We start from the raw sequence: 23,197 nt of genomic DNA on the forward strand, positions 1-23,197 counted from the left end.
TAAATCAAATTGATCTATTGCTCTTAATTTACATGTAAAGCAATATTTTGGGTTTATTCTTCATAAACAATTGCCAGTTATTGTCAGATTTTTTTTCTGTAAAGTATATTTTCATTCCATTAAACCACACTGAATAGCATTTTTTCTCTTTCAGTTGAGATTATCTCCAGCTCTAGTTTCTAGTTTCCTGAATGTTTGTGGGACTTCTGTATAAACCTGTTTATTCAATATGCCATATATTATAAATTCACTTGTATATCTGGAGGTCATTGTTAGAATTTGGTGCGCACACATATGCCCTGTGTATTGTTTGGTCTTCTGTTCTTCCACCATGTGCACATCGTTTGATCATGAATGAGTAAAGAGGGAATCAATTTCTCTTTGTAGCTATCATAAGTACATAGAGAGAAAGGGGAGAGACAGATCATTTTTTGTTTTAATTTGTTATTTATCTGCCAAATTCAAAGTAAATGTTCAAAATAGAAATTATTATGGTACCATTTACACATGTAGGAACAACCAACCCTGCAATGGAATTGTTTTCAAGGTTAAAAAATTCTATCCTTATTGTTGTTTCTGCCCCTCATGAGTTAACTGAGTTAATCATTCACTCTGGTGGACCTTGACAGCTACCTGGATGAGCACATGCACAGTGACACGTAAAGCAGTCCTAGATAAAGATAAAAATGGAAAGGAATACTCACATGCACCCTCTGGCTAAAGAGTGCTAATTTATGTTGCTTCTAGCCAATGTGCTATTATACAGTGTGCCAATTTATTGAGTAGAAATTATATAGGATTGATTTTTTTTTCAAACAGGAACCCCTTTGTTTTCATCTCATGCCCTAATATTAAACTAGGGAATGGACTATAGTCACTTACAATTCAATCCGATTACTGACCTGCTTTTCTGTAGGCCTAGCTAAGTGTGTGCAAGGGGCATTGGTTTTTTTCTTTGTTTGTTTGTTTTTTTTTTCTAAAAGAAAAAAACCAAAACACTTTTCTCAAATTACATTTTCATGCAGCCAATCATAAAGTAAAGCATCATCAAGATCTCTCGATGTCTAATTAGTTGTGAACTTTCAGGCTAAAGTGGACACTACCATCCTTGAACAACCTATATCATAATATATATATATATATATATATATTATAATCACATATATAACATTTAAATTTATATTAGATAGGAACAGCTTCAAAATGTCATGCAATAAAAATCAAAAAGACAAAATAAGTAACAGACTAGAGGACTTGAGCTATAACAACTTTACAGTTTGTGCCATAAAAATAATATTGGATGTTAAAATATTAGTTACTTAACTAAAACTCAAATTAATGTATACATTTGAAATGGCAGTCCAGTTTACATCCATTCAGGCAAGGGCTAAAAAAGAAAAAAATACTGAGGAGGAAGGGGATTGTAGAAACCCTGACTTGTTTCTTAAGGAATTGTCTCTATTGGAATACAGAAACTGATTTTGCAAGAGTTTTTTAGTGTGAGGATAGACTTATCGTTTTTTTGTCCCATAACAAAATGTTTTATTTTGTTTTTGTTTTTTTATTTTAATTTTGTGGGATGTCCTCTGTAAAGAAATCATTCCAGACCAGTTTTCCAAAAATGTCCTGGAAGGGGACACTAGTCGCACCTGGACCTTTCTGTTTGTTTTATGACTACTGAAAGGTTATAAAGTTTAGAAAAATCTTGTCAGTTCATTTTTCCGACAATACAACAGACCCCAGTAAACACGTTCTCTTGCAATCTAAGATAGTCTATTTTTGGGTTAATTATTTGGATTTGGTTTGGGTGTTTTCCAGCATGACAATTACTGTCAGTAAACTAATGCTCAAATCAATTGCGTCAATTTTCATTTGTGTTCCAGTGACTTGAAGAATTTGTAAATCAACAAAAAAAAAACAAAGAAAAAAAAGGAACTTTCAGTGGATAATGACTGTGACACTGTGAATGATGCTGAAAATATGCTGAACATGAATGTTCAAGGAACCTCCCAGAATCCTTCAAGAAAGAAAAAAGACGGTGATCAAGAAAATTCTCCAGAGATTCCAGACTGTAAAAGCAAAGGGGGGCTTCACAGGTCCCCAAAGGTACTCTTTTCTGACAATACCTCTAATCACATCATTATGTTTTAGGTTCAACAAAGTATTAGCTTTTAAGAACTTCAAAGTGAAGCCTGAACAAGATGTGTTTTCAACTGTAAATGGTATATCGTGTACACTTCAAGAAAAATGCAAAACAACGAAAGATTACAAAAGATTCCTTCTCTGTATTTGGTCTGGCTGACAAACATTCTCAGCAAAATTAACATGGTTCTTGCATATTCATTGTGATTATTGCCGGCATAGGCAATAACTGGAAGAGGATTTCCCTCTATTTTCAAGATATAATGCTGGACAGTACAAACAACATATTTAAAACTACAACCAGCAATGCGCACAGAGATTAAGAAAACAGTGTAAAAGTTTGAAAGTATCAGTTTAAGGTAAAATGAAGAATAGTGGTGGAGTTCTGGAAAGATACAGGAGAAACACACACAGTAGGACATTACTCAGACAAACATGCAGTCAGGACTAGCTAAAATCAGTGTCACTCCTTTGACTTTCACAGTTACTACCAGCATGCCTAAATTAAAATCTGAACTCAATGGGAGCATTATATCCCCCAGTGTGTCCAATAAAAATATGAAACTGCAGTATAATTCCAACATATATGCCACATACACTCACTTTTAACAAACACCTGAGATGGCCTGTGAACTCGTAAGCAAGATTCCCCAATTAAGGATTAGCACCTCAAGTCTCTGGGAATACTGTTTTCACCCATCAAACAGAAATACGCAACACCTTAGTGTACAATGTTCAATCTGAGTGAGAAGCAGTTTTAAAACTTATAAGAACTTTTATTTTCCTGTTGTTACTAGACCAAGACTGTTGTTAGGATGCCATGGACAGAAACACACGAGCAAGAGATCTTGTGATAACACTAGTACTTAAAGGCACAAGACCTAAATCAGTCAGTTCAAACACTGTGCCACATAAATAAATGTTATTTATTTATATCAACATATACTGTCATAACACAATGAGACTTAACAAAAATACTTCTTTGTTTCTCAAGGGAACTAAATTAGTCCAAGAGGGCAGAAGCAATTTAAAAAAACAGGCTCAAAATGCCAGACAAGTGAAAAGAAGTGTTCCACCCCGTAACAACATTGGTAAGCTCATTCAACATCACTTGAAAATACTCATGAGTTATATGAGTTGAAGTCCTCCTTAAAGTTATTTGCTTGAATATGTTTCTATATTGTTTACATTTCTCAGACCATGACCTGACTGTAGCACTGATTGGAAACTCTGATGCTCTTCAGGTCAGAGATGGAAATTTACTGCTGGACCCTGCACATTTCCATCAACAACACTCTGACATCTCAAATCTTGTCCCAAGATCAAGAAACGTTTTTGGACGCCATGTCTCTATATTTAATATGCTTGGTTTGCATTACACTGACCTTCACCAAGATTCACTGGGCAGCCTCTTAGGTCAGGTGATAAGTGAAAACAAAATCCACGTCTTCCTCTATGTCCTACCTCTGGGCCTGCTCACAGATGAAGATAAGATGGGCCTGGACTGGCTACAGAGAACATTTGGTGAAAGGTCTCTGGACTTTGTGATGATCCTCTTCACCTATGAGACTGAAGATCAGTGTGACTCAATCATAGATGATCTGAAGAAAAACAGTGTTCTGGAGCAGATAGTTCAGAAATGTGGTGGCAGGTATCACACCTGTAATAAGAGCATGAAAAACCAATCAGAGATGAGAACACTGCTGGAGAAGATTGGCAGACTGGTGTCTGAAAACAAAGAGCGCTGCCAGTCTGCTGAACTTCCTTCCTTTTCAGAACTTAAAAAGGAAGAAAAATTGAAAGGGGACTCCAAGGTCCTTAATCGAAGCGGACTTCAGAGTACATACACAGGTATTTTTGTGATGTTCTTTAAAATTTCTAGAGCCATCCAATCATTTCCGGATGAGCTTACCTGCAAACAGTTAGAAAAAAAGTGTTCCTATTTTTTGTGATACTAGTTTTTTATATCATAGCCATTTTCACAAAGCAGCTTTACAACACAGTAGAGACCCTAACTGAGCAAGCCTCAGGCAATGGTGGGAAGGGAAAAAACCTTTTGGCTTTAACAAACACCCACTGACAGATACAGATGTTGTTCATATAGACCGTAGTTTGAGCAGATTCATGAGGCTACTCAAAATTGGTGCCACACTACAGTCTGACTGACTGCTGGGAGAGTAAGAACTTTGAAATTCCCACCAACAAGAAACATGTCACATCTGAGATTAGGTTGTACGTGCTAGCACTGAAGATGAATGCAGTTGTGCTGACATACAGTATATCAGTACTCCCTATCATTTGTCATTTATTCAGCTCTACTAATACAAATAGTTCTGTCTAGATCCCATTAGCTTACAAAAGTGTTGCTGACTGGCTCCTCAACTGTTTCTTGCCTGCAAGCAAGCATGCTACTTTTTGCTATACACATTTCAATGCATATGTCTAATTTATTTATATTACTGGAAACAAACTGAAGTCAAGTGCAAACACCTATTAGCTAACAAGGTAATTGAACAATCAGGTCAAACTGGGCTCTGACTGGACAGAGGCCTGACATCCAGACTCTCAAACACAGCACCTCCCTTTCTGATGTTCACATTTGCACACACCACACACTAGGAATTTCCTTGGCTTACAGAAAAGTTATAAAACACGTCTCCCTGGTCAGCCTATGTTACAGACTTCCATCCACTGCTCAGTTTGTTATGGTAATAAGTGTGTGCATTAAGATGACACACAGTTCCTGAAAAACACTAAACAATACAACACATGTCTTGTTTCCACTGCCAAGAATACATGATTATATCCTATAGATCCTATTTCATTTTCATTGATATTAGAAACACCATATTCAGACTGTGATGTGATGGGATATCTATAGACTGCTCCAGTACCAAAGAAGTGAAATATTGCCATCTGCTACACTGAGTCGATAAGAATACAGCACTTGAAATCCGCTCACAATTTAAACAGTTTCTAATAAAAAGCCCTCCCACTGAGTTGTTTATACAATTGCACTTTATTACCAATAAGCAACGATATGAAATGAAATTCTGTAATAGGACACAGGTCATAGATGAATATTAGGGACGGAATGTGCAGTTATAATACATTTATAAATTCAAATATGTCTCATTTTCAGTGTCTGAGCTGAGAATTATCCTTATGGGGAAGAACAGATCAGAGAATAACAGAGTGGGAAACTACATCCTGGGAAAATTTGCATTCAAGACTGAATCTCCTCCAGTTTCAGTTCATCATCACAGTGAGAAAGTCAGAGGACAGGTGAAGGGAAGACCCATCACAGTCATCAACACTCCTGACCTGTTTCATCCTCAACTCTCACATGATCAGCTCTCAGTGGCAGTGAGAGAATGTGTGTCCTTGTCTGATCCAGGACCTCATGTGTTTATACTGGTGCTGCAGCCTGACAGTTTCACAGAGGAGGACAGTGCACGTATGACGCGTGTAATGAACATATTTAGTGATGATGCTATGAAATACCTCATAGTGTTATCTCTGGCTAAAAACCGCAGACATGCCAAAACTTGGGATGTGAGGAAAGAGGGTGACTTTTTGCATTTCACCACTAAGGATTATGAGATGAGGCATCACATGTTTGACAATATTGAGAGCTTCAATCAGAGTCAAGTCCCCCAGCTCTTAAAGAGGATAGACCAGATGGTGGTGGAGAACGGAGGCGTCCATCTAAGCTGTGAGATTTTTGAAGAGGCACCAGAAAGCCCCTCACAGCAAGAGGCTGAACCCTCAAGAGGCACAATCAGTGGAACTTTAGATTCCCCTGAAGAGGAGCCATGTAAGACTGAGAGGTCCCTGGGTCTATTTGGAAACGTGATGGAGATGCGTAAGTTCTGATAAGAGTGGAACATATCCTAACACTCAGTTCTTTGGCTAAATAAAACAAGTCAATAGTCACATTTTATTACCCTGTAAATTAGCTTCCGCCCTTGAAAAATGCAACCTCTCAAAGGTAAATATGGCTATTTTGTGCAAAAGTTGTTTTTAAGGACCGACTGTAAAATATCTCATTGATGCAGGTTATAGAAGGTACACTGAAATGGTTACGCATGTTAATGCAAGTTAGAAACCAAAGCAGTGTTGGGACAGATTTGTCCAGTAAAGACACATGTTTAACTGTTCTCAGAAAAGTCCTGCAGGGAAACTGTTTTCAGTAATGTTAAACATAACGACTGCAGTATTTCTAAAATCAGTTGCTGTGGCAAGGAAACTATGGAACTACATGCTTTAAAAGGCAGATTGGCCAGCTGCATGTGAAATGAATGCCATAATTTTCAGAGGAGGGTGGACCTGAAAGACAATCTTAAAAAGATAACCGCCACTGGAAACTCACCGGAGTAACAGCACAGTTGGGCGCGCTGGGCTCCATCCACGTCTCAGTGAATGCCAGAACGCAGCAGTTCCTAATGTCCCTTTCGTGTTTAATTCGTACATGCAATTCGTCTAGCTTGTTGTCCAGCTACTGTACATTAGCTAGCAGAATGCTGGGCAAAGGAGGTTTGTAGTTTCTCTGTCGGTTTCTACGCAGAACCACAGCATGCTTCCCTTTCTTTGTTTTCCTCTGTCACCGTGCAAGTAAGCAAAAGACCCAGGGGAGTATGACGTCTGCAGTGTCAAAAGTTGGCTTAAAGTCTAAACTGGCTGACGAATGTAACTCCAAGCTTTCGTCTTGAAGTAATGGGAATTTGAATACATTTTTTTAAAATGTTTCTCGTGTAGCGCCTCTGTGTGGCCAACTTTCATGAAACTTGGTAGGTACCCGGTATTCCCCCTGATAATAATGTCATGCTGGTGGTGTGGTTCAGGACCCATGTGCAAAGACACAATGATGATGGTGACTAAACGGAAGACTTTACTTGAACTGAAGATCAAAATACAGGTGTGGAACAGGAACAAAAAACCAATAACAAAAAGGTGCAGCGTAACAGTGTGCTCTAAAACACAAGCAACGATAGACAAGGCAAACACTAGGACTTAAATACAGAGGGAAACTAAACAGGGCAATACAAGATTGGGTAAAACTAACAAGGTTAATAATTAGACAAACGGGAACAGGTGGGGGGCGGAGACAGACAGAGAACAGGTGCACAAAGACATGCCAAACTAGAAGTCCAAAATGGAGGTGCAGGTTGTGACAAATAAAGTATACCAAGTTTGGCATGACTCCAACCAAGCACTGCTGACCTATGGCTCACTTCCTGTTTTGGTGTCTTTGCCATGGAATTTCATTGGACTACAGTGGCCGTATCATTTGCCCTAGGAAAATTCTTTGAATAACTTTTGGCCCTCTCTAGATAAGATGTACCAAATTTGGTGGTGATAGAATCAACAATCTAGGAGAGTTAGCTATCTAGGGTTAGCAAAAGTAGGTTTACTTTGGACTGTTCTCTATCAAAATGGCGCAGTGGGTAGCGCTGTCGCCTCACAGCAAGAAGGTCTCGGGTTTGATTCCCGGCCGGGCGGCCAGGGTCCTTTCTGTGTGGAGTTTGCATGTTCTCCCCGTGTCTGTGTGGGTCCCCTCTGGGAGCTCCGGTTTCCTCCCACAGACCAAAGACATGCAGGTTAGGTGAATTGGAGACACTAAATTGCCCTTAGGTATGAATGTGTGTTTGTCTGTGTGTGACTGCCCTGCAATGGACTGGTGACCTGTCCAGGGTGTTTCCCCGCCTTTCGCCCTATGAGTGCTGGGATAGGCTCCAACACCCCCCCGTTCTGTGACTCACCAAGAAAGAAAGAAAGAAAGAAAGAAAGAAAATTACCTAGCAGTACTACAGTACTACACCATTAAATGAGACAAATCACTGCTAATTTCAGCTCTACAGAGTCACCCAATTTAACATATGCTAAAACTCTCTCATCCAGTTTAACATATGTTAAAGTAGCCTCCCTTTTAAGAAATTACTAGTGACCATACAGCTCACAGGGCCTTTCACTAGAGAACTGTAAAAAAAAGTCAGTTACATGTAGAAAAAAAAATAGACATCAATGTTTAAACTTTTGTCCAACCTTTGTCAATATTCTATCAGTTAAGAATCATAAACATAAAACTAGAAAAGAAACATTATTGAAACTTAGGACATGTCATTAATAGATTTCTCAAAAATTACTCTCTCACTACAACACCTTATGTTACCAGTTGCACTACAGGTTCCCTACAAAATAAACACTAAACAAATAGAAAACAAAGCAATGAAATAACTTAAAAACCTTAGCTTTAACACTAAAATAGGCCCACCTGTTTAGCTCAAAAGCACGGCAGGAGAGACCCAAAGTAAGGGGAGTCTAAGTCTTATTCTTCACTCACTTTTATTAGCTGTTACCTACCTCAGTAGGAGTGAGTTTCAAAATATAACCTGCCACAAAATGGTGTAAGGATGCATTTTTTCAAAAAAACAGTTCTCCCAGAAACCTTTGTTCTCTTTAGAGAAAAATTTCAGAGATGTCCGCTAAGGTGGCAGAGGGTGTTAAATTTGCGTGCAGTATCACACCCTCTCTGACATACACGTCTTTTGAGATCAAGGAAGTTGCTGCTCTGTACTTCCTTTGCATACTTCTCATTTCACATAGCACTGCCAGTAACGTAAAAGGTAAATTAGATATTTACCACAAATTCAACAGACACGCACTTCCAGGTTTAGAATGCTGTTGAGAGAGAGAGAGAGCGAGAGAGAGAGAGAGAGAGAGGGGGGGCTGTAAATGCCGCTAAAATGTCTGAAAAAAATATGTGTTGCATCCAGACAATAAGATTTGAACTGCCCTTGGAGTGGGGGATAATAGACTTGCACATGTGGTCTGTCTGTCTCTCAGAGCAGTGCCACTATCACTCTCACACTGCTCTCACAGACAGACTCCCAGGCTGACCAGGCACCACAGACAGGACAAAACTGATGTGTAGTGTAGTGCGAGCATTAGTTTGTCTAAGTATAATGGGCTTGTCAGATAACTATCTGAATGGGATTGAAAACTAGCTGGGGCGTCAGATTAATCAGCCATTTCCTTTTCCCAATGTGTGGGTGTGCTGCTCCCTCCAGTTTGTGGCACCATAGGCAACAGCACACCACATTTGATAAAATAATGCTTTCAGCATGTTTTATATAACTCTACACGCTCTATTAGAATCTCTGTGTTGTTCTGTGTTGTTAGCTATATGTTGTTGATAATTCCTCATATTAATGTGAAGAGCATGGTATCAAATAATCAAATAATTTCTGTTTATATCAAAGGTCACTCAAAAGAGTAATGTTGGGATTAGGTGCATTGCTCAGAGGGATTTCAGCACCCTCGGATAAATTCCTACTGTTACTAATATTGATTCTAATACTAATATTAATGCTAATCCTAAATAAAACAAGTCAAAGTCTTTCATTTTATAGAGAAGAGAGAGCAGATGATGGAGAGAGGGAACACACCCAGACAGAAAAGACAGGCAGAAAGGAGTTCTTCTGAAGAGACAGAATATTCTGAAGGGATGAAGAAGTGGAAGAAAGCCAGAGGTAGGTACATTCATAGAATAATAACGTAAGTGAAGAGTAAGAAACAAACTGTTCCCTTTGTAGAAGGACAAGGACAAGATAAAGGAAAGATTTCCATTAACACAAAATGACTTCAGACTACATGTTATAGAAGAATTTAGCATGAAGTTATATACGGTGAATGACAACAGAGTAAACAGGGCAAACAGAAATCGCAGCTACTCAGGCAAATAACATGCAACAGAGACAAGAGAGAAACCAGAAATCGCGGCTACTGAAGCAATTTAAGCAAAGTCTTACTAGGATCCTGGTCTGAAGGAGAAGCAATCTGACAGTATAAGCATTAGCATAGATTTACAGTATTTATAAGGAAATATCAATCACAGAAAAATAAGAAATGCATTAGGACATTTGAGCTATCAAGACAGCAGGTGGGGGTCAAATATAGAGGGGTGGGTTACTTTGTCGCAGTGAAGGTAAGGTTCATGAAAAAGGTGAATCTTTAGGCACTGCTTGAAGGTTATAGGGGAGTCAGCAGACCAGATGATAGCAGGCGGGATGGAACACAGGTCCTGATGAGTGACCCAATGTATATAGACGTGAGATTTACATCTAAAATAGCTTTTCTTTTATCTTTGAACCACTTCAGGTATAAATATGCCATCTCCCTTACATTTGGCCAATCAGACCTCAGTTTACCTGACTGATCACTTTATAATCTAATTTCTCTCCATACTTTCACTAGCTCCTCAGGAAAGAGATGAACAGGAGATGAGCATCACCAGAGAGCATTTGACAAGTCAAAAGAACTGCTGAACACTGCTATGAATTTATCCACTACTCTACTGAAAGAGAACTTGTCTTATGATGCTTTGCTGTATGGCATCACGCAGTGCCTAACATGGTCTCTTCTCATGTGCAGAGGTGGTCATATGTGAGCCTGTGACTATAGAGTAGTCTTTGACTTGGGAATATGGCATTGCAATGCAGTCACATTAAGCTGACTCCTTGAACCTGAGGTGGTCAAAAATTACAAACTGAGTGGACAACCGGTCATATGAGGTGACCAAAACTAAGCATCAGTTCAAGCAAAACTCTATGACTCACAAAGATGAACAGTGGTTTTGGTTTATGACTAAGCTGCTGAGATCCCTGCTGCCGTTAGGGCTCTACTACGGAAATTAGGATGGGGTGGTTCCTAGTGTCTGCTGCGATAGAAGCTCCTGGAGCAAGAGAGAATGACTAAATGTTTCCAGGTTACTGAGCTCATAACAATCTGGAAGCACTCCTCCAGCTCAGCAATCTTCTGTCAGCCTGGCATTTAACTTACATTTTTTTGCAGGGAAAAGTACTGTTAGAGCTTCATGTCTTTTGACTGTGGGAAGAAACCGGAGCTCCCGGAGGAAACCCACGCAGACACGGGGAAAACATGCAAACTCCACACAGAAAGGACCCTGGAACCTGAGACCTTCTTGTTGTTTGGCTACAGTGCTACCCACTGCGCCACCGTGCCACCCTGGTAAGAAACACTAAAATTGAAATGTGTTCAAAATAGACCCCATGGCATAGATTCAGTCTTTTTGCTGATTGGATATGCTCCACATCCTTTGAACAGTTCCTGATCATGGTCCTAAACCCCTTCAAGCCGGTGTCTCCATTCCTCCAGTGCCAGTTTAGTCGTCAAAATTTCCCAGCTTCCGACATCTGAGTTGATTTGCGTTTTGTCCTAGTTTCTGTACTACTGTTTATGAGTTTGTCTATCCTGTATAACGTTGTTTGCTGTGCACCAAACTTTGGACTATTTAAGTAGCCAGGTTTTCTGGAATGTGTTTAATAAAGTGTTCTGCACATGGATCCTGCATATGTATAGAATAATAGTTTTATGACTAGATTTGTAAGATTTGTTAATTGAATATGTCAATCACTTCCTCACCTCGTTTTCTTACACAGCGTTTTCAGAATCAGTTATCACACTTCACAGATAATAATTGCCAATAAACAGCCAGCGTGTAAAGTATAAAATATGTATCCAAATTTGACATCAGTGATGATAAGTATTTCAAGGTTAATTAAAGTAAAAAGTAAATGTATTTTTAATAAGATTAAATATATTTTTAATAAGGTTTGGAATATATTTTTTAAAGATAGTATTTGTTTTTAAATGTTAAATAAAAGCGGGTAACCTGTCCATGCATCCAGTCTCCTCTCCAATTTGGGACAGCGTTGAATTGGAGACAATATATTAACGGTCTCAGATTTAGAGTCTGTCTGCTGTTATATGTCTTTGATAACTACTCTGAGTAAAAATCATTACTCAAATAACGTTATTCAAACCCTCTACAGAAACTGATGACAGGAGGCCTGTTTGGTTGTTATTTTCAAGTATGAAAAACACGTAAAAATAATGAAGTGAATAAAATAGTTGATTGGTTAAACAGATATAGTGTGTAACTGTTAAAGATAATTCCAAAAGATATTGTAAAGAAACACAGAACCTCTGTGTGTCATTGCAGTATGTCTATTAATGCTACAATATGTCTGTTAATATTGGAAATATTCTGGCTATAGGTTCACATCAATCAAAAAACCTGGAGGAAGAAGCCAAAAGTAAGGATTATCAGCGCAAATTCAGTTCAGGCAAAAAGAAACTTTTGTGCAACACAAAGGATGGGACATTAGTGATGGACGATGCAAATATCACTGAGAAGGGGGTAGGCAGGCATTATCTATTACCTGTTATCTATACTTCATGATATCCTAACATTCACTGAGGAGCAATGAGTCTCTCATGGCAAATATTATAACATGTCATACCAAGAAATTAAAAACATATTGATTTATGCTCATCAGTGTTCAAGATCCATTTTCTGTCACTTGTTATTTTGTAAGACCACAGTGGAGATTGAAGATAAAAGTGAGGGCAAAACTCAGAAAGACAACACAAGTTCACAAGCTGAGTCCCAAACTGATGAGAATGGACAAAAGAAACAGGCAAAAATAACACATTCTGTTCAGCAGGCCAACAATATAACAGGTAAGAATATGTATAGGCCTTAAGTAATAGAACAGAAGTATTGTTCCAATCACATACAGCAATATTTGATTTGTTTTGGTGTGACAAATATTTTTGGCGTAGTTGCAGGCTCGTCATCTCCACTACAGTCGGCAAATTCTTCTTTTCTCAATTTTCATTTTTTTTTTTCAGCATGGCCACTAAGATTCATTTTGTTTTAAAAAATGACTTAAATGTGTTAAATTAAACTAAAACTGTCACTAATGGCTTAGATTAGGATCTGGGTTGAGGATATGAAGTAATTAATTAATTAAGGATAGGAAATTATTTATCTATTTATTTTTTCAAACACTGACCTGCCATTTTTTTCCATGACAAAAGGATTTTAAAGAAATGCAAAATAAATAATTTGTGTGCTTTCCAAAAATGGAACTGATTCTTCGGGAATCTCAGATCAACCCATTGAGGACAAGAAAGAAGTCACTACTAAGGATATTCAAGCAAAATGTGATTATGAAAGACCAAAAACCTTGAACAACACAATAAAGTTGAGTCTAAAGAACACTGAAGATGAGGTATGTTCGTCTAACTTATTGCATAAAAGTCAGATTGAAAGAGGAACATTAGACACACATTAAATAGTATAATTTTTTTATCAGCCTTATTGAAGTTTCAAATGAAATTAGTTTCTTATGGTATGATTAATTTGATTCTATGAAATTAACCACAGCCACAATGCAAACACTCCAGTAGTTTGATACTGAATATTAGATACTGTCTGTATTCATGTCAGACGTTTTCTTACTGTTTTCTTTTTGTTACCTTTTAATCATTTAATATGGAATACTATCACAGGGTCAAGAGCAAGGGCCAGGATTTCAAGTGAAGATATCAAAGGAAAGAAAAGAGGGACCACAGATACAGGATCTCATGAACAGACTCAATCTTAAGAGACATCTTCAACGTAAACTGACCACTGCAGATGTTCTGGCAATAAATAGTTTCTCACTGTTGTTAAAGGAGCCACAGGCAGAGACAGAACTGGTTCACATATTCCTACAAAAACTGCTGACAATGGACTACAGGGCAAAATACGCAGTCACTAGAGAAAAAAACAGTCAGATAGATCTAACAAAACTATGCACCAAGAATGAGTATGAGGAGAAGGAAGATGATGGATTTGATGCCTTGATCAGAGAGAAAGTTGTGACACATGACAAGAAGAGAGAACAGTCCCATATCCACCCCATGGATGTTCAGATGGCCGTGTTTCACTGTGCTGACAGGTTCCTCCAGCAGTTCATGGTGACTAAACTGTCACAGTGTCAGTATGCCCTGCCTCTGCTTGTGCCCAATCCCTTCACCCAACAGACTGAGTTTCCTCTGTGGACATTTCGCCAAGTCAAGAAGAGCTGGAGGTCAAAAAATACTTCTGATAAAGTCATCAGTGAAAAAAAGCCAATTTACAATCTACAATCTACTGATGAATCTGATAAAGTAACCAGCTACACCAAATCCATCTGCAAGGCAGAAACACCAATGGTGTTCTTCTTTAGATTTGGGTCTGTATCTTCATCCAAGTCTCAGCTGATGAACAGTCTGATAAATGAAAAACACAACACATTCTTTCACAGGCACTGCCCTGGCAGCAGTAAGACACGCCTTCTGATGGATGGAGTTGTTGAGATTGCGTGGTATTGTCCCTCTGGAAAAGACACGGACCATTTTACTGAGTGTGTTGCATTCTGTAATCTCCATGGTGATGCAGAAGCATGTGAGAAACAGCTGGAGATTCTGACAGAAAAGGCCTCGGTGAATGTTGTCCTTTACCCTGATCTAGATGAAAAGGGAAAGACTTTACTACAGAGGCTCTACAGTTCCCAAACACCTCTTATTTGCCTTCTCAGTGAAAACAACTCCACTGTAACCAGGATTAAGGCAGGAAAGTACAGAATGGGACTGAAGGACAGAAACCAGTCTGAGGTGTCTGCAGAACTGGGAAGTGCCATCAGAGAGTGTCTGTCAATGACACCTCATACTTTCAAAGTGGAGGATATGGCCAGAGATACACAGATCAGAGTAGATGAAGAAGACGAGGAATGTAAGAGAGGGAAGGAAGATACAGTCCAGATACTGAACCTACTGAAGGGACAGGATCCGTCCTCTATAAAACAGAAATATCTGCCCTGTCAGGGTAAACTGTGGCATGACTGGTGTCAGAAGAATAAAAAACTACATCGACTTCAGGAATATAACACAGAGATGATCAACAGCAAAATACAGACAGAAATGAAGCAGCTAAGACATATACAGAGGCAATGTAATGTCAGTGAACTCATTCGACTGTTTACTCAAGGTTTATGTTCACTGACCAAAAATGAGAAAACACTCTTTCTGAAATGGCTTGGAATCCTTTTGGATGACTTGACTACAGAAAAACTCTCTGATCTCCACCATGAGTATGACAGCATGTGGTCTAAGGTCTTGGAACTGAAAAAGAACCATGACGAGAAATTGACCACGGAACAGGCAAAACTGGAAAAGATATCAGACAAATTGCACGTTGCAACATTTGGTCTAGAACACATCTTCAGAGAAATGGGTCAGATCTATGAAGCCTGGGCATCTGACAAGAACATAAAAACAGATAGGAATGATAAAAACTTATCTTACCTTCCTGCTTTAGCTGCAGAACTCATGGTCTCTAGACACTCAGTGGAGCTGATGGATGGTGATGCTGCTCATGTTCCTTTAATCTGGGTCACTGCTGTTCTAGATGAGGTCATCAAGAGACTGGGAGACCAGAGAGTCTTTGTGCTCTCAGTTTTGGGTGTACAGAGCACTGGGAAATCCACAATGTTGAATGCCATGTTTGGACTCCAGTTTGCAGTCAGTGCTGGCAGGTGCACCAGAGGAGCTTTCATGCAGCTGGTCAGAGTCACAGAGGACATGAAGGGAGAACTGAAATTTGACTACATTCTAGTTGTTGACACTGAGGGACTTAGAGCTCTGGAACTGGCTGGGAGATCCACACAGCACCATGACAATGAACTGGCAACATTTGTTGTTGGCCTTGGAAACATGACATTGATCAATATCTTTGGAGAGAACCCTGCTGATATGCAAGACATCCTTCAGATTGTTGTTCAGGCCTTCCTGAGGATGAAGAAGGTCAGACTGTCTCCCAGCTGTGTGTTTGTCCATCAGAATGTTGGAGACATTAGAGCTGGAGAGAAAAACATGGATGGAAAGAGACGATTGCAAGAGAAACTAGATGAGATGACTCAGTTAGCTGCTAAAGAAGAAGACAGTAATGCCACATGTTTCAGTGATGTCATTGGCTTTGATGTACAGACAGATGTGAAGTACTTTGCTCAGCTCTGGGAGGGCAGCCCACCCATGGCTCCACCAAACCCATCATACAGTGAAAACATTCAGGAGCTAAAGAGACACATTTTATCCCAAAGTTCAAAATCCTCTGGCATGACACTCTCACAGTTCAAAACAACTATCTGTGATCTGTGGAATGCATTACTGAATGAGAATTTTGTTTTCAGTTTCAAAAACACCCAGGAGATTGCAGTGTACAGGAAACTGGAAACTCAGTATGGGAAATGGACCTGGAGTCTCAGGAGTGCCATGCTGAGTATTGAGAACAAACTACAGAACAGAATAGAAAATGAAAAACTGAGCGATGTTGAGGAAAAAGAGCTGGTGTTAGGCATGAGAAAGACCAAAGAGGAAGTGGACAAATCAGTGAAGCAGTACTTTGAGGAAGATGGAGATAAAGACATTTTGATTCAGTGGAGAGGGAGATTTGAAAACAAAATATGTGAGCTTCATGATGAGCTGATGAAAGGAACCAAAAGAAAACTAAATGAGCTCATAGAACAGAAGAAAGCCTGTAAGAAGTTAAATGAGAAGAAGGTAGAGTATGAAAAGAGGCTCTTTGAAATGAGTAAGGAGCTTGCTCTGAGTCTGAAAAACAAAGAACACAATGAGAATGTTCTCGGGAAGAAATTTAATGAGGTCTGGAGCAAGTGGGTCACTGATTTGACCAAAGACACACCCTCAGTGAAGGATATTAATGTTTGGCAGGATGTGATAAGAATCCTGCCCGAATGTTATGAAAATTCTCTTGTGTGTAAAAGGGCAGAAATGAAGGGTTATAAACACCTGTCTGACATTGGTAACTATTCTGACTATATTATTTACAAGAACAACCCACACTTTTCACATGAAGATCAAAAGCCAGAGGAGGCAACTGAGAAAACAAAGAAAGGAAATTTATTTCAAAATTTCTTAACAGTTATTCCTGGATTTAAACAGAAGCAGAAACCCTCAAAGAGGGCTGTTTTATCCATGGAAGATCAAAGCTCTATAAAGGCATTCATCAATGCTGCCATCAAAAAGACAGAGAGAAACATAAAAATGAAACCCATTGCAAGACTAGGCTACCACCACAGTTACATCCAAGAAATAACAGACTCGGTCAGACAGAGTGTGAAGGAATATGAATCAGGGTTAGAAGAATATGTGTTCAAAAAGGAGTTCACAGTGGATCTCTCACTCTGTGTGTGTGACATCGCAGCTCAAGAATTTACACAACTCCACAAAGAATTCAAAAATTCAAATGATGCAAGAGCTTACCTGGAGAATCAGAAACCCCGATACTACAGTGTCTTTAAGAACTCTTGCAAGGGTGCAACATCTACAGCTGTGTTTGGTGAGTTTATCTGCAGCAAACTAGAACCATCCATCCTACAGGCAGTTTATGACAAAACTGCCATTGATTTGGCAGATGAAATGAAGTCTAATGCTTCAGCATTTAATGGGAACAGATCAAACCTGGAGAAAAATATTCTGAGATCACTGGCAGCAGAAGAGAACTTTGAGAGTTTCATAACGTACATTCACAACCCAGAGAAATACTTCAAACAGTTCATTACAGAAGAGGTCAGCAAATACATTCTCAAAGACAATAAGCAAACTGTCCTTGACATGATTATAGGTACTCTGAAACACAAACATCAGTGTGTAATCAATGCAGTACATTCAGCAACACAGGAGGTGAAAAACAACAGTGGAGATGCTAATAAGTGGCTGAGCAGTTTCTCTGACAGATTGAAGGATGAACTGAAATTCACAGAAAAGTCTGGTGTTGACCTCAAAGATGTTAAAGATTTTACTTTTCTTCAAAAAGTGATAAAAGAGGGTCTTGATAAAATCATAGACGAATTAGAGAGGAATTTCAAAGAGTCTCCTGTCAAAATGGAGATGTTCAGGGAGACACCTGATGAGATTCTGATCAAACACTTCTGTCAGTGCTGCTGGGTGCAGTGTCCCTTCTGTAAAGCCATCTGCACCAACACTATAGAGGGACATCCTGGAGATCACAGTGTCCCTTTCCATCGTCCTCACGGAATAAATGGGTGGCATTTCAAAGGTACATCTGATTTTACAATTGACTTTTGCACAACCTCAGTAGCAAGTGAGGGTAGATTCTACCCATCACATGATTCAGAAGAGACAGTCCCTTATAAAGAATACAGAAGAGCAGGGGGGAAATATGAAACATGGAGCATCACCCCTGACCTCTCTGAGCTGCCGTACTGGAAGTGGTTTGTCTGTCGATTTCAGGACGATCTGGAAGAACACTACAATCTTGATTTTCAGGGAAGGGGACATATTCCTGATGAATGGAAAACCTACACAAGAGAGGAAGCCATAGAACGTTTGGACAAATACATCTAAAGGTTTGAGGTGAATCTCAGATTAATCTGGGTATTCAGCTATAGCATTTATCAGAGTTATATTTTATCCTCTGATGGCTTATAAATACACAGGACTGCTCTGGGTGTGGATATGGAGACTAATTACAAATGTATCTGTGATATTAGTTGTAGGGGTTCTATAGGTATTGTATGTGTGATTTTAGATGTCCTCTTGTCATTGCCGAGAATTCTCTGAAATGTTACTGAGCCAATTTCAACTTCATAGAGATTATTGAGGAACATAACTTTCTCCATATGCATGATAGTTTTTTTTTTCTTTTTTATCCAAGGGGGGATGGGGTATTTTTGCATTTTTACTCTCCAGTTTTTTCATGAGTAATTGCTTCCTTGTACTGATGTCAGCTGAATTCTTCCTGTCATGTAATGACTATTTCAATCATGATTACTGTTGTCCTACAAATTTACGTTGCTAAATAAAGTTTAATGATTGCATGTACTAAATGCTGTAATCTTTTGTCTCCCTCTCCCAACACAGTTGTAACATTTCTTTCATGTCTAGGCATGGCTTAAGACAAAATTAGAATCTAACCGTGACAGTGATGAACTTAGGGCCATTTGTAATGAACCAGCTCAGGACTATCTGTGGTCCCTGTAGGTTTTTTCTTCTGTATTTTTCATTGATAACAGTAATTCTGGCTCATGGACCAGAGGGGTAAACACAGGACTGTGTGCATGTCTCAGTTGCTTCCTCTCATTGATTTTCCCATATATATCTTTTAAAGGCATGTCAATCAAAATGAACTCTGCATAGTGATTGGTTGGCTCCATTTTAATGCCTTATTAAATTTTTGAATTCAGCCATAGGGAGCCCGGTTGAAGCAGTGGGTTTAGATTTGGGGGTGGCCTGAGGGAGCTCAGATTGACTCAGTTATTGCTTTAATAAAACACTGACTGACACTCATCTGGAGGCAGTTGTTCTGAGTTCTGTTCTGCATGTCAGGGAAATATAACTGGGAAAGGACTTTATAAACACCCAGCGTTAAAAGAACACCAGATTTGTGAAGCTATGTAGAGGGACAAGGAGAGACGGATTCAGACCGGTACAGAAATCACAACTTTAATCAATACAGTTGCAAAACAGTTGCAACACAATAGATACTACTTGCCATCAGTAATCAATGTCACCCAGAGCTGGCAAAAGTAAAAGTAGAAGTAATCTTGCCAAAAAAGTACGGTGAGGAGATTTTAAAGTATCCCTTCCGACAAGTACTAAGCCTAAGTGTAAAATAGCCACTCATTTACAATTTAAAAACGGTTCTCAGTTTAACTCTACTTAGAGCACTTCTGTTTAGCAAAAGTACCTCTACTTTGACTTTTGCCACCTCTGATGTCGTCGAGTTCCTTGAGAGAACCTGATAGCTTTTAGAGGTGACCACGATGCTTTTCATTGTGTGGCTGATTCTGTGCAATGGTGGTTGTCTATAGGCTACGTCTCAGATTTATCTGGTTCACGATCAAGTAAAAGTGTTACGGCTGTGCTCTTGGTTTTGTTTTCCCTTGTGTTTCTACGTGTTGCCCTCTCCCTTGTGTCTCCTGTGCTCCCCCTGCTGTGTATCTGCGTGTCTGTGTTTGTGTGTAGGTGTGGCGATTCCAGATCCCGATTAGCGGCACACCTGCTTCTCATTCATTCATCACCGCTGCCGTATTTATACCCCGGTTCTACCACCACTCACCGTCAGCTCGTTGCCTCAGTTCGCTCGATAGAGTTATCGTTTGTTAATGTATTAGAATAGGTCTGATTTGTCGATTGTGTTAATATTCTTCTTTTGGTAAACAGGTTATTTCCCTGTGCCGCCTGTTCAGCTCTTGCCTGCCTCTCACCCGCCACACGCCTGCATTCCTCGCCTGCCTCTCGCCTGCCATTCCCGGCTACTCATCCGCTACGCGTCCTCACCCAGTCGCCTGTCATAAGCCATCTCTTCTGCTGCAATTCTGCTGCCTGTCACTTTCCCATCTTTCTCAATAAAACCATGTCAAAACTTTATTTAAAGTCTGTGTTCTGCATTTGGGTTCAGTCCGTCAGCCGCAACAAAAAACTGTAAATAACATAGTAAGACGCGTAGGTATTTAATGTTAACTTGAAAGATAACTGATGTTATTATAATCAATGTTATTGTGTAATGAGGTTGATCTCATTTGTGCCTCCCTAAATAAATGCAATGCCCGTCCGTGAATATATGTCTGGCACCGGGTTTGGATTTACACTTCAGTCTGTCACTCTGTATGAGGCTGGCAAAGTTAAGAATTCAGTGCAGATAAGAAATAAACTGTTTAATGTACATTATCCCAAAATCAGTGCAATGTTATCATGTTTAGTTACAGAGCTTCAGGTTCAGATGTTACACAGGCAGCAACCAGAAAACAAAAACCTGCTTTGCCCCTGAAAAAGTATGATGTTTCCAGTCAAAAATACGTGAGAATATACAATACAGTTTATGTTTTAAGTCAACAGATCTGCACTTTCTCTAGGCAGTTCTATTTCTTGGCCACAAGAGGACGCCTTCCCTGAGGAGGAAGAGCTCGAAGAATGAACATTATGAACACACACAAAAGAACACCTTACACATCGTATATATGAATAGTAAACACACCATTCAGAATAACTATATATATATATATATATATATATATGTGTGTGTGTGTGTGTGTGTGTGTGTGTGTGTGTGTGTGTGTCAGTCCTGAGTTAAAACAAAATGTGTCAGGTGTACACTCTCTCACACAGTCTCCATGGCAGTTTCTCCCCTGGGAAGGAGTGTGAACAGCAAGAGGGAGTTCTCAGTCTCAGAGACACAGCAGGGAGGTGAATGTTACCTCTAATGCTTTAGTGCTTTTATGGAATTTAATTCAATTTATGGAGTTCAAGAGGAACCTGAGAAAAAAGTGTTGTATTTGGAGCGTTCAGAATGTAGACTGATAGACGTTGACTTTGAATTCAACTTCCACATCTCCACAGATGACATGCCCTTTTTTCCCTCTTATGCCTCTTTTTTTTCTTCCAGTTTATTTGATTTAATTTATTATATTTTTCTGATCATCTCTCTTTATTATATTTATTGTCTTGAGTGTGTGTGTGTGTGTGTGTGTGTGCATGTGTCTAATGTCAAATGTACTGTCTCAGGGGTTACACAGCAAATTTCACTGTACAACAATGTGCAATGACAATAAAGACATTCTATTCTATTCTATTCTATTCTATTCTACTCTATTCTATTCTATTCTATTCTATGTACGCTGCTCTAGTACAGTGAGCCACTGGAGGGCAGTAGAGCTAAATAAAACATATGATGATTTAACTCCAGTGTCCTGTAAGGAATGTCATTGCTGACAGTAGATCATGCCATGATACAATGTAAATGCATGTGTTTTGCTTGACTCTGCCTATGAGTGTTGTCTTGTTCATCTTTCACAGTTAGTCCTCTGTTATACAACTTTCTCAGCCCTCTGGACTCAATAATAAACATAATGCATCAAGTAACACAGTGTAGACAGATCTTAACAACTAGGCACCAGTTTGTAACCTCCTCAGCTGAAATGCTGTAATACTATCCAGCCTTTTCTCCTAGTCTGGTTTTATGAAGGCTAGGTTCTCTGATTTGGGGATTTAGAATGAGTTGCTAAAATAGAATGGGTGTCAATTTTTTTTTATTTAGACATCTTTAGGGTTAAAAGCATTGTTATGGTTCAGCTAAACTAAAGGAAAACAAAGGGCAAGACAAAGGAAAACAAAGGGCAAGATTTGAAGCTGTAATATTTGTATTCTATAAATATCTGCCATGGATGAGTACACTGGACAGATCTTTCCTTTAGCATTTTAAACAGTTTTAGAAATACATATAGTTAAATTTACAGATAAGCTGTCATTGCTAGAAAATGTGTTATTGCGGTGAGTCAAGGAAGACTTGTGAATGCATAAACCAGTGTTGTTTATTTGGATGGCTCAGGCAGATAAAACACTCCAGAGGGCAGGACAAGACAGACGGGAACACAGAAACCTAATGACTGGGCCTGACAAGGTACACCACCAATATGTGGTAGAAATTTACAGTCTTTACAATACTTCACAAAATAGAAACAGAAAACAAATGGTATTTGCATAAACAGAAAACCACAGGTGAAAACTAGACTTAATAAACAGAAAACAGGCATGATGGATAGTTAAAGAAAGAACACTGAATGGCGGAACCAGCAGAGGGAGGTAACGAGTTTGTTACACATAGGGATTTTGGGAGTGCTTCAGGAGGTGCTGCAATGATTGTTGACAGTTCATTCTTTATATGACATCATGGGTTGTGGACCTGGACATTTGTACTGAGTTCTTTAGAAAAGCATTGGTTAATGTTTTGAACTAATAAAATAGCAAAGCATCAAAAACATTAATACCAGAGTGTGGACTACCTGTAAACTGCTACAGAGTGAATTAAATATGGGGGTATATGGGACTTGGAAACAGGAAGTTGAAACATTTACAGTGGAGAGGATTATGAGGAAGGATGTTCTGCCTGGTATCCAGTATCAGTAAGTCTTATTTTTTCAAGGCAGATAAAGAGAAATGTTAAAAGAAAAAAAAAAACTTGATCATTTCAATTGTTAAATAGCCCTAAATAATTATATCTAAATCTCAGTTGTTATTTTTATTTGACTATAGCCTTATACATTTATGTAATAGTTGTTTTCTAGTAACCTCCTCTTTCTGCTTTCTTGTGCTGGCCACCAAACTACATGTATGTGTAAGGGAC

At 39.0% G+C, this 23,197-nt stretch overlaps 1 protein-coding gene across 1 annotated transcript; it reads left to right on the forward strand.

Annotated features, from left to right (window-relative positions):
* The first annotated feature begins 3,503 nt into the window (after positions 1-3,503).
* LOC115829275 (interferon-induced very large GTPase 1-like) lies at positions 3,504-18,420 on the forward strand. The gene is made up of 4 exons (XM_030793329.1): positions 3,504-3,993; positions 5,285-6,007; positions 13,649-16,919; positions 17,025-18,420. Exons 1-4 carry the CDS (start codon positions 3,504-3,506, stop codon positions 18,418-18,420), a joined length of 5,880 nt encoding a protein of 1,959 aa, XP_030649189.1.
* The last annotated feature ends 4,777 nt before the right edge of the window (positions 18,421-23,197 follow it).

This window comes from Chanos chanos, chromosome 16 (assembly GCF_902362185.1).
Source record: "Chanos chanos chromosome 16, fChaCha1.1, whole genome shotgun sequence".
In the NCBI taxonomy this organism is placed as follows: Eukaryota; Metazoa; Chordata; class Actinopteri; order Gonorynchiformes; family Chanidae; genus Chanos; species Chanos chanos.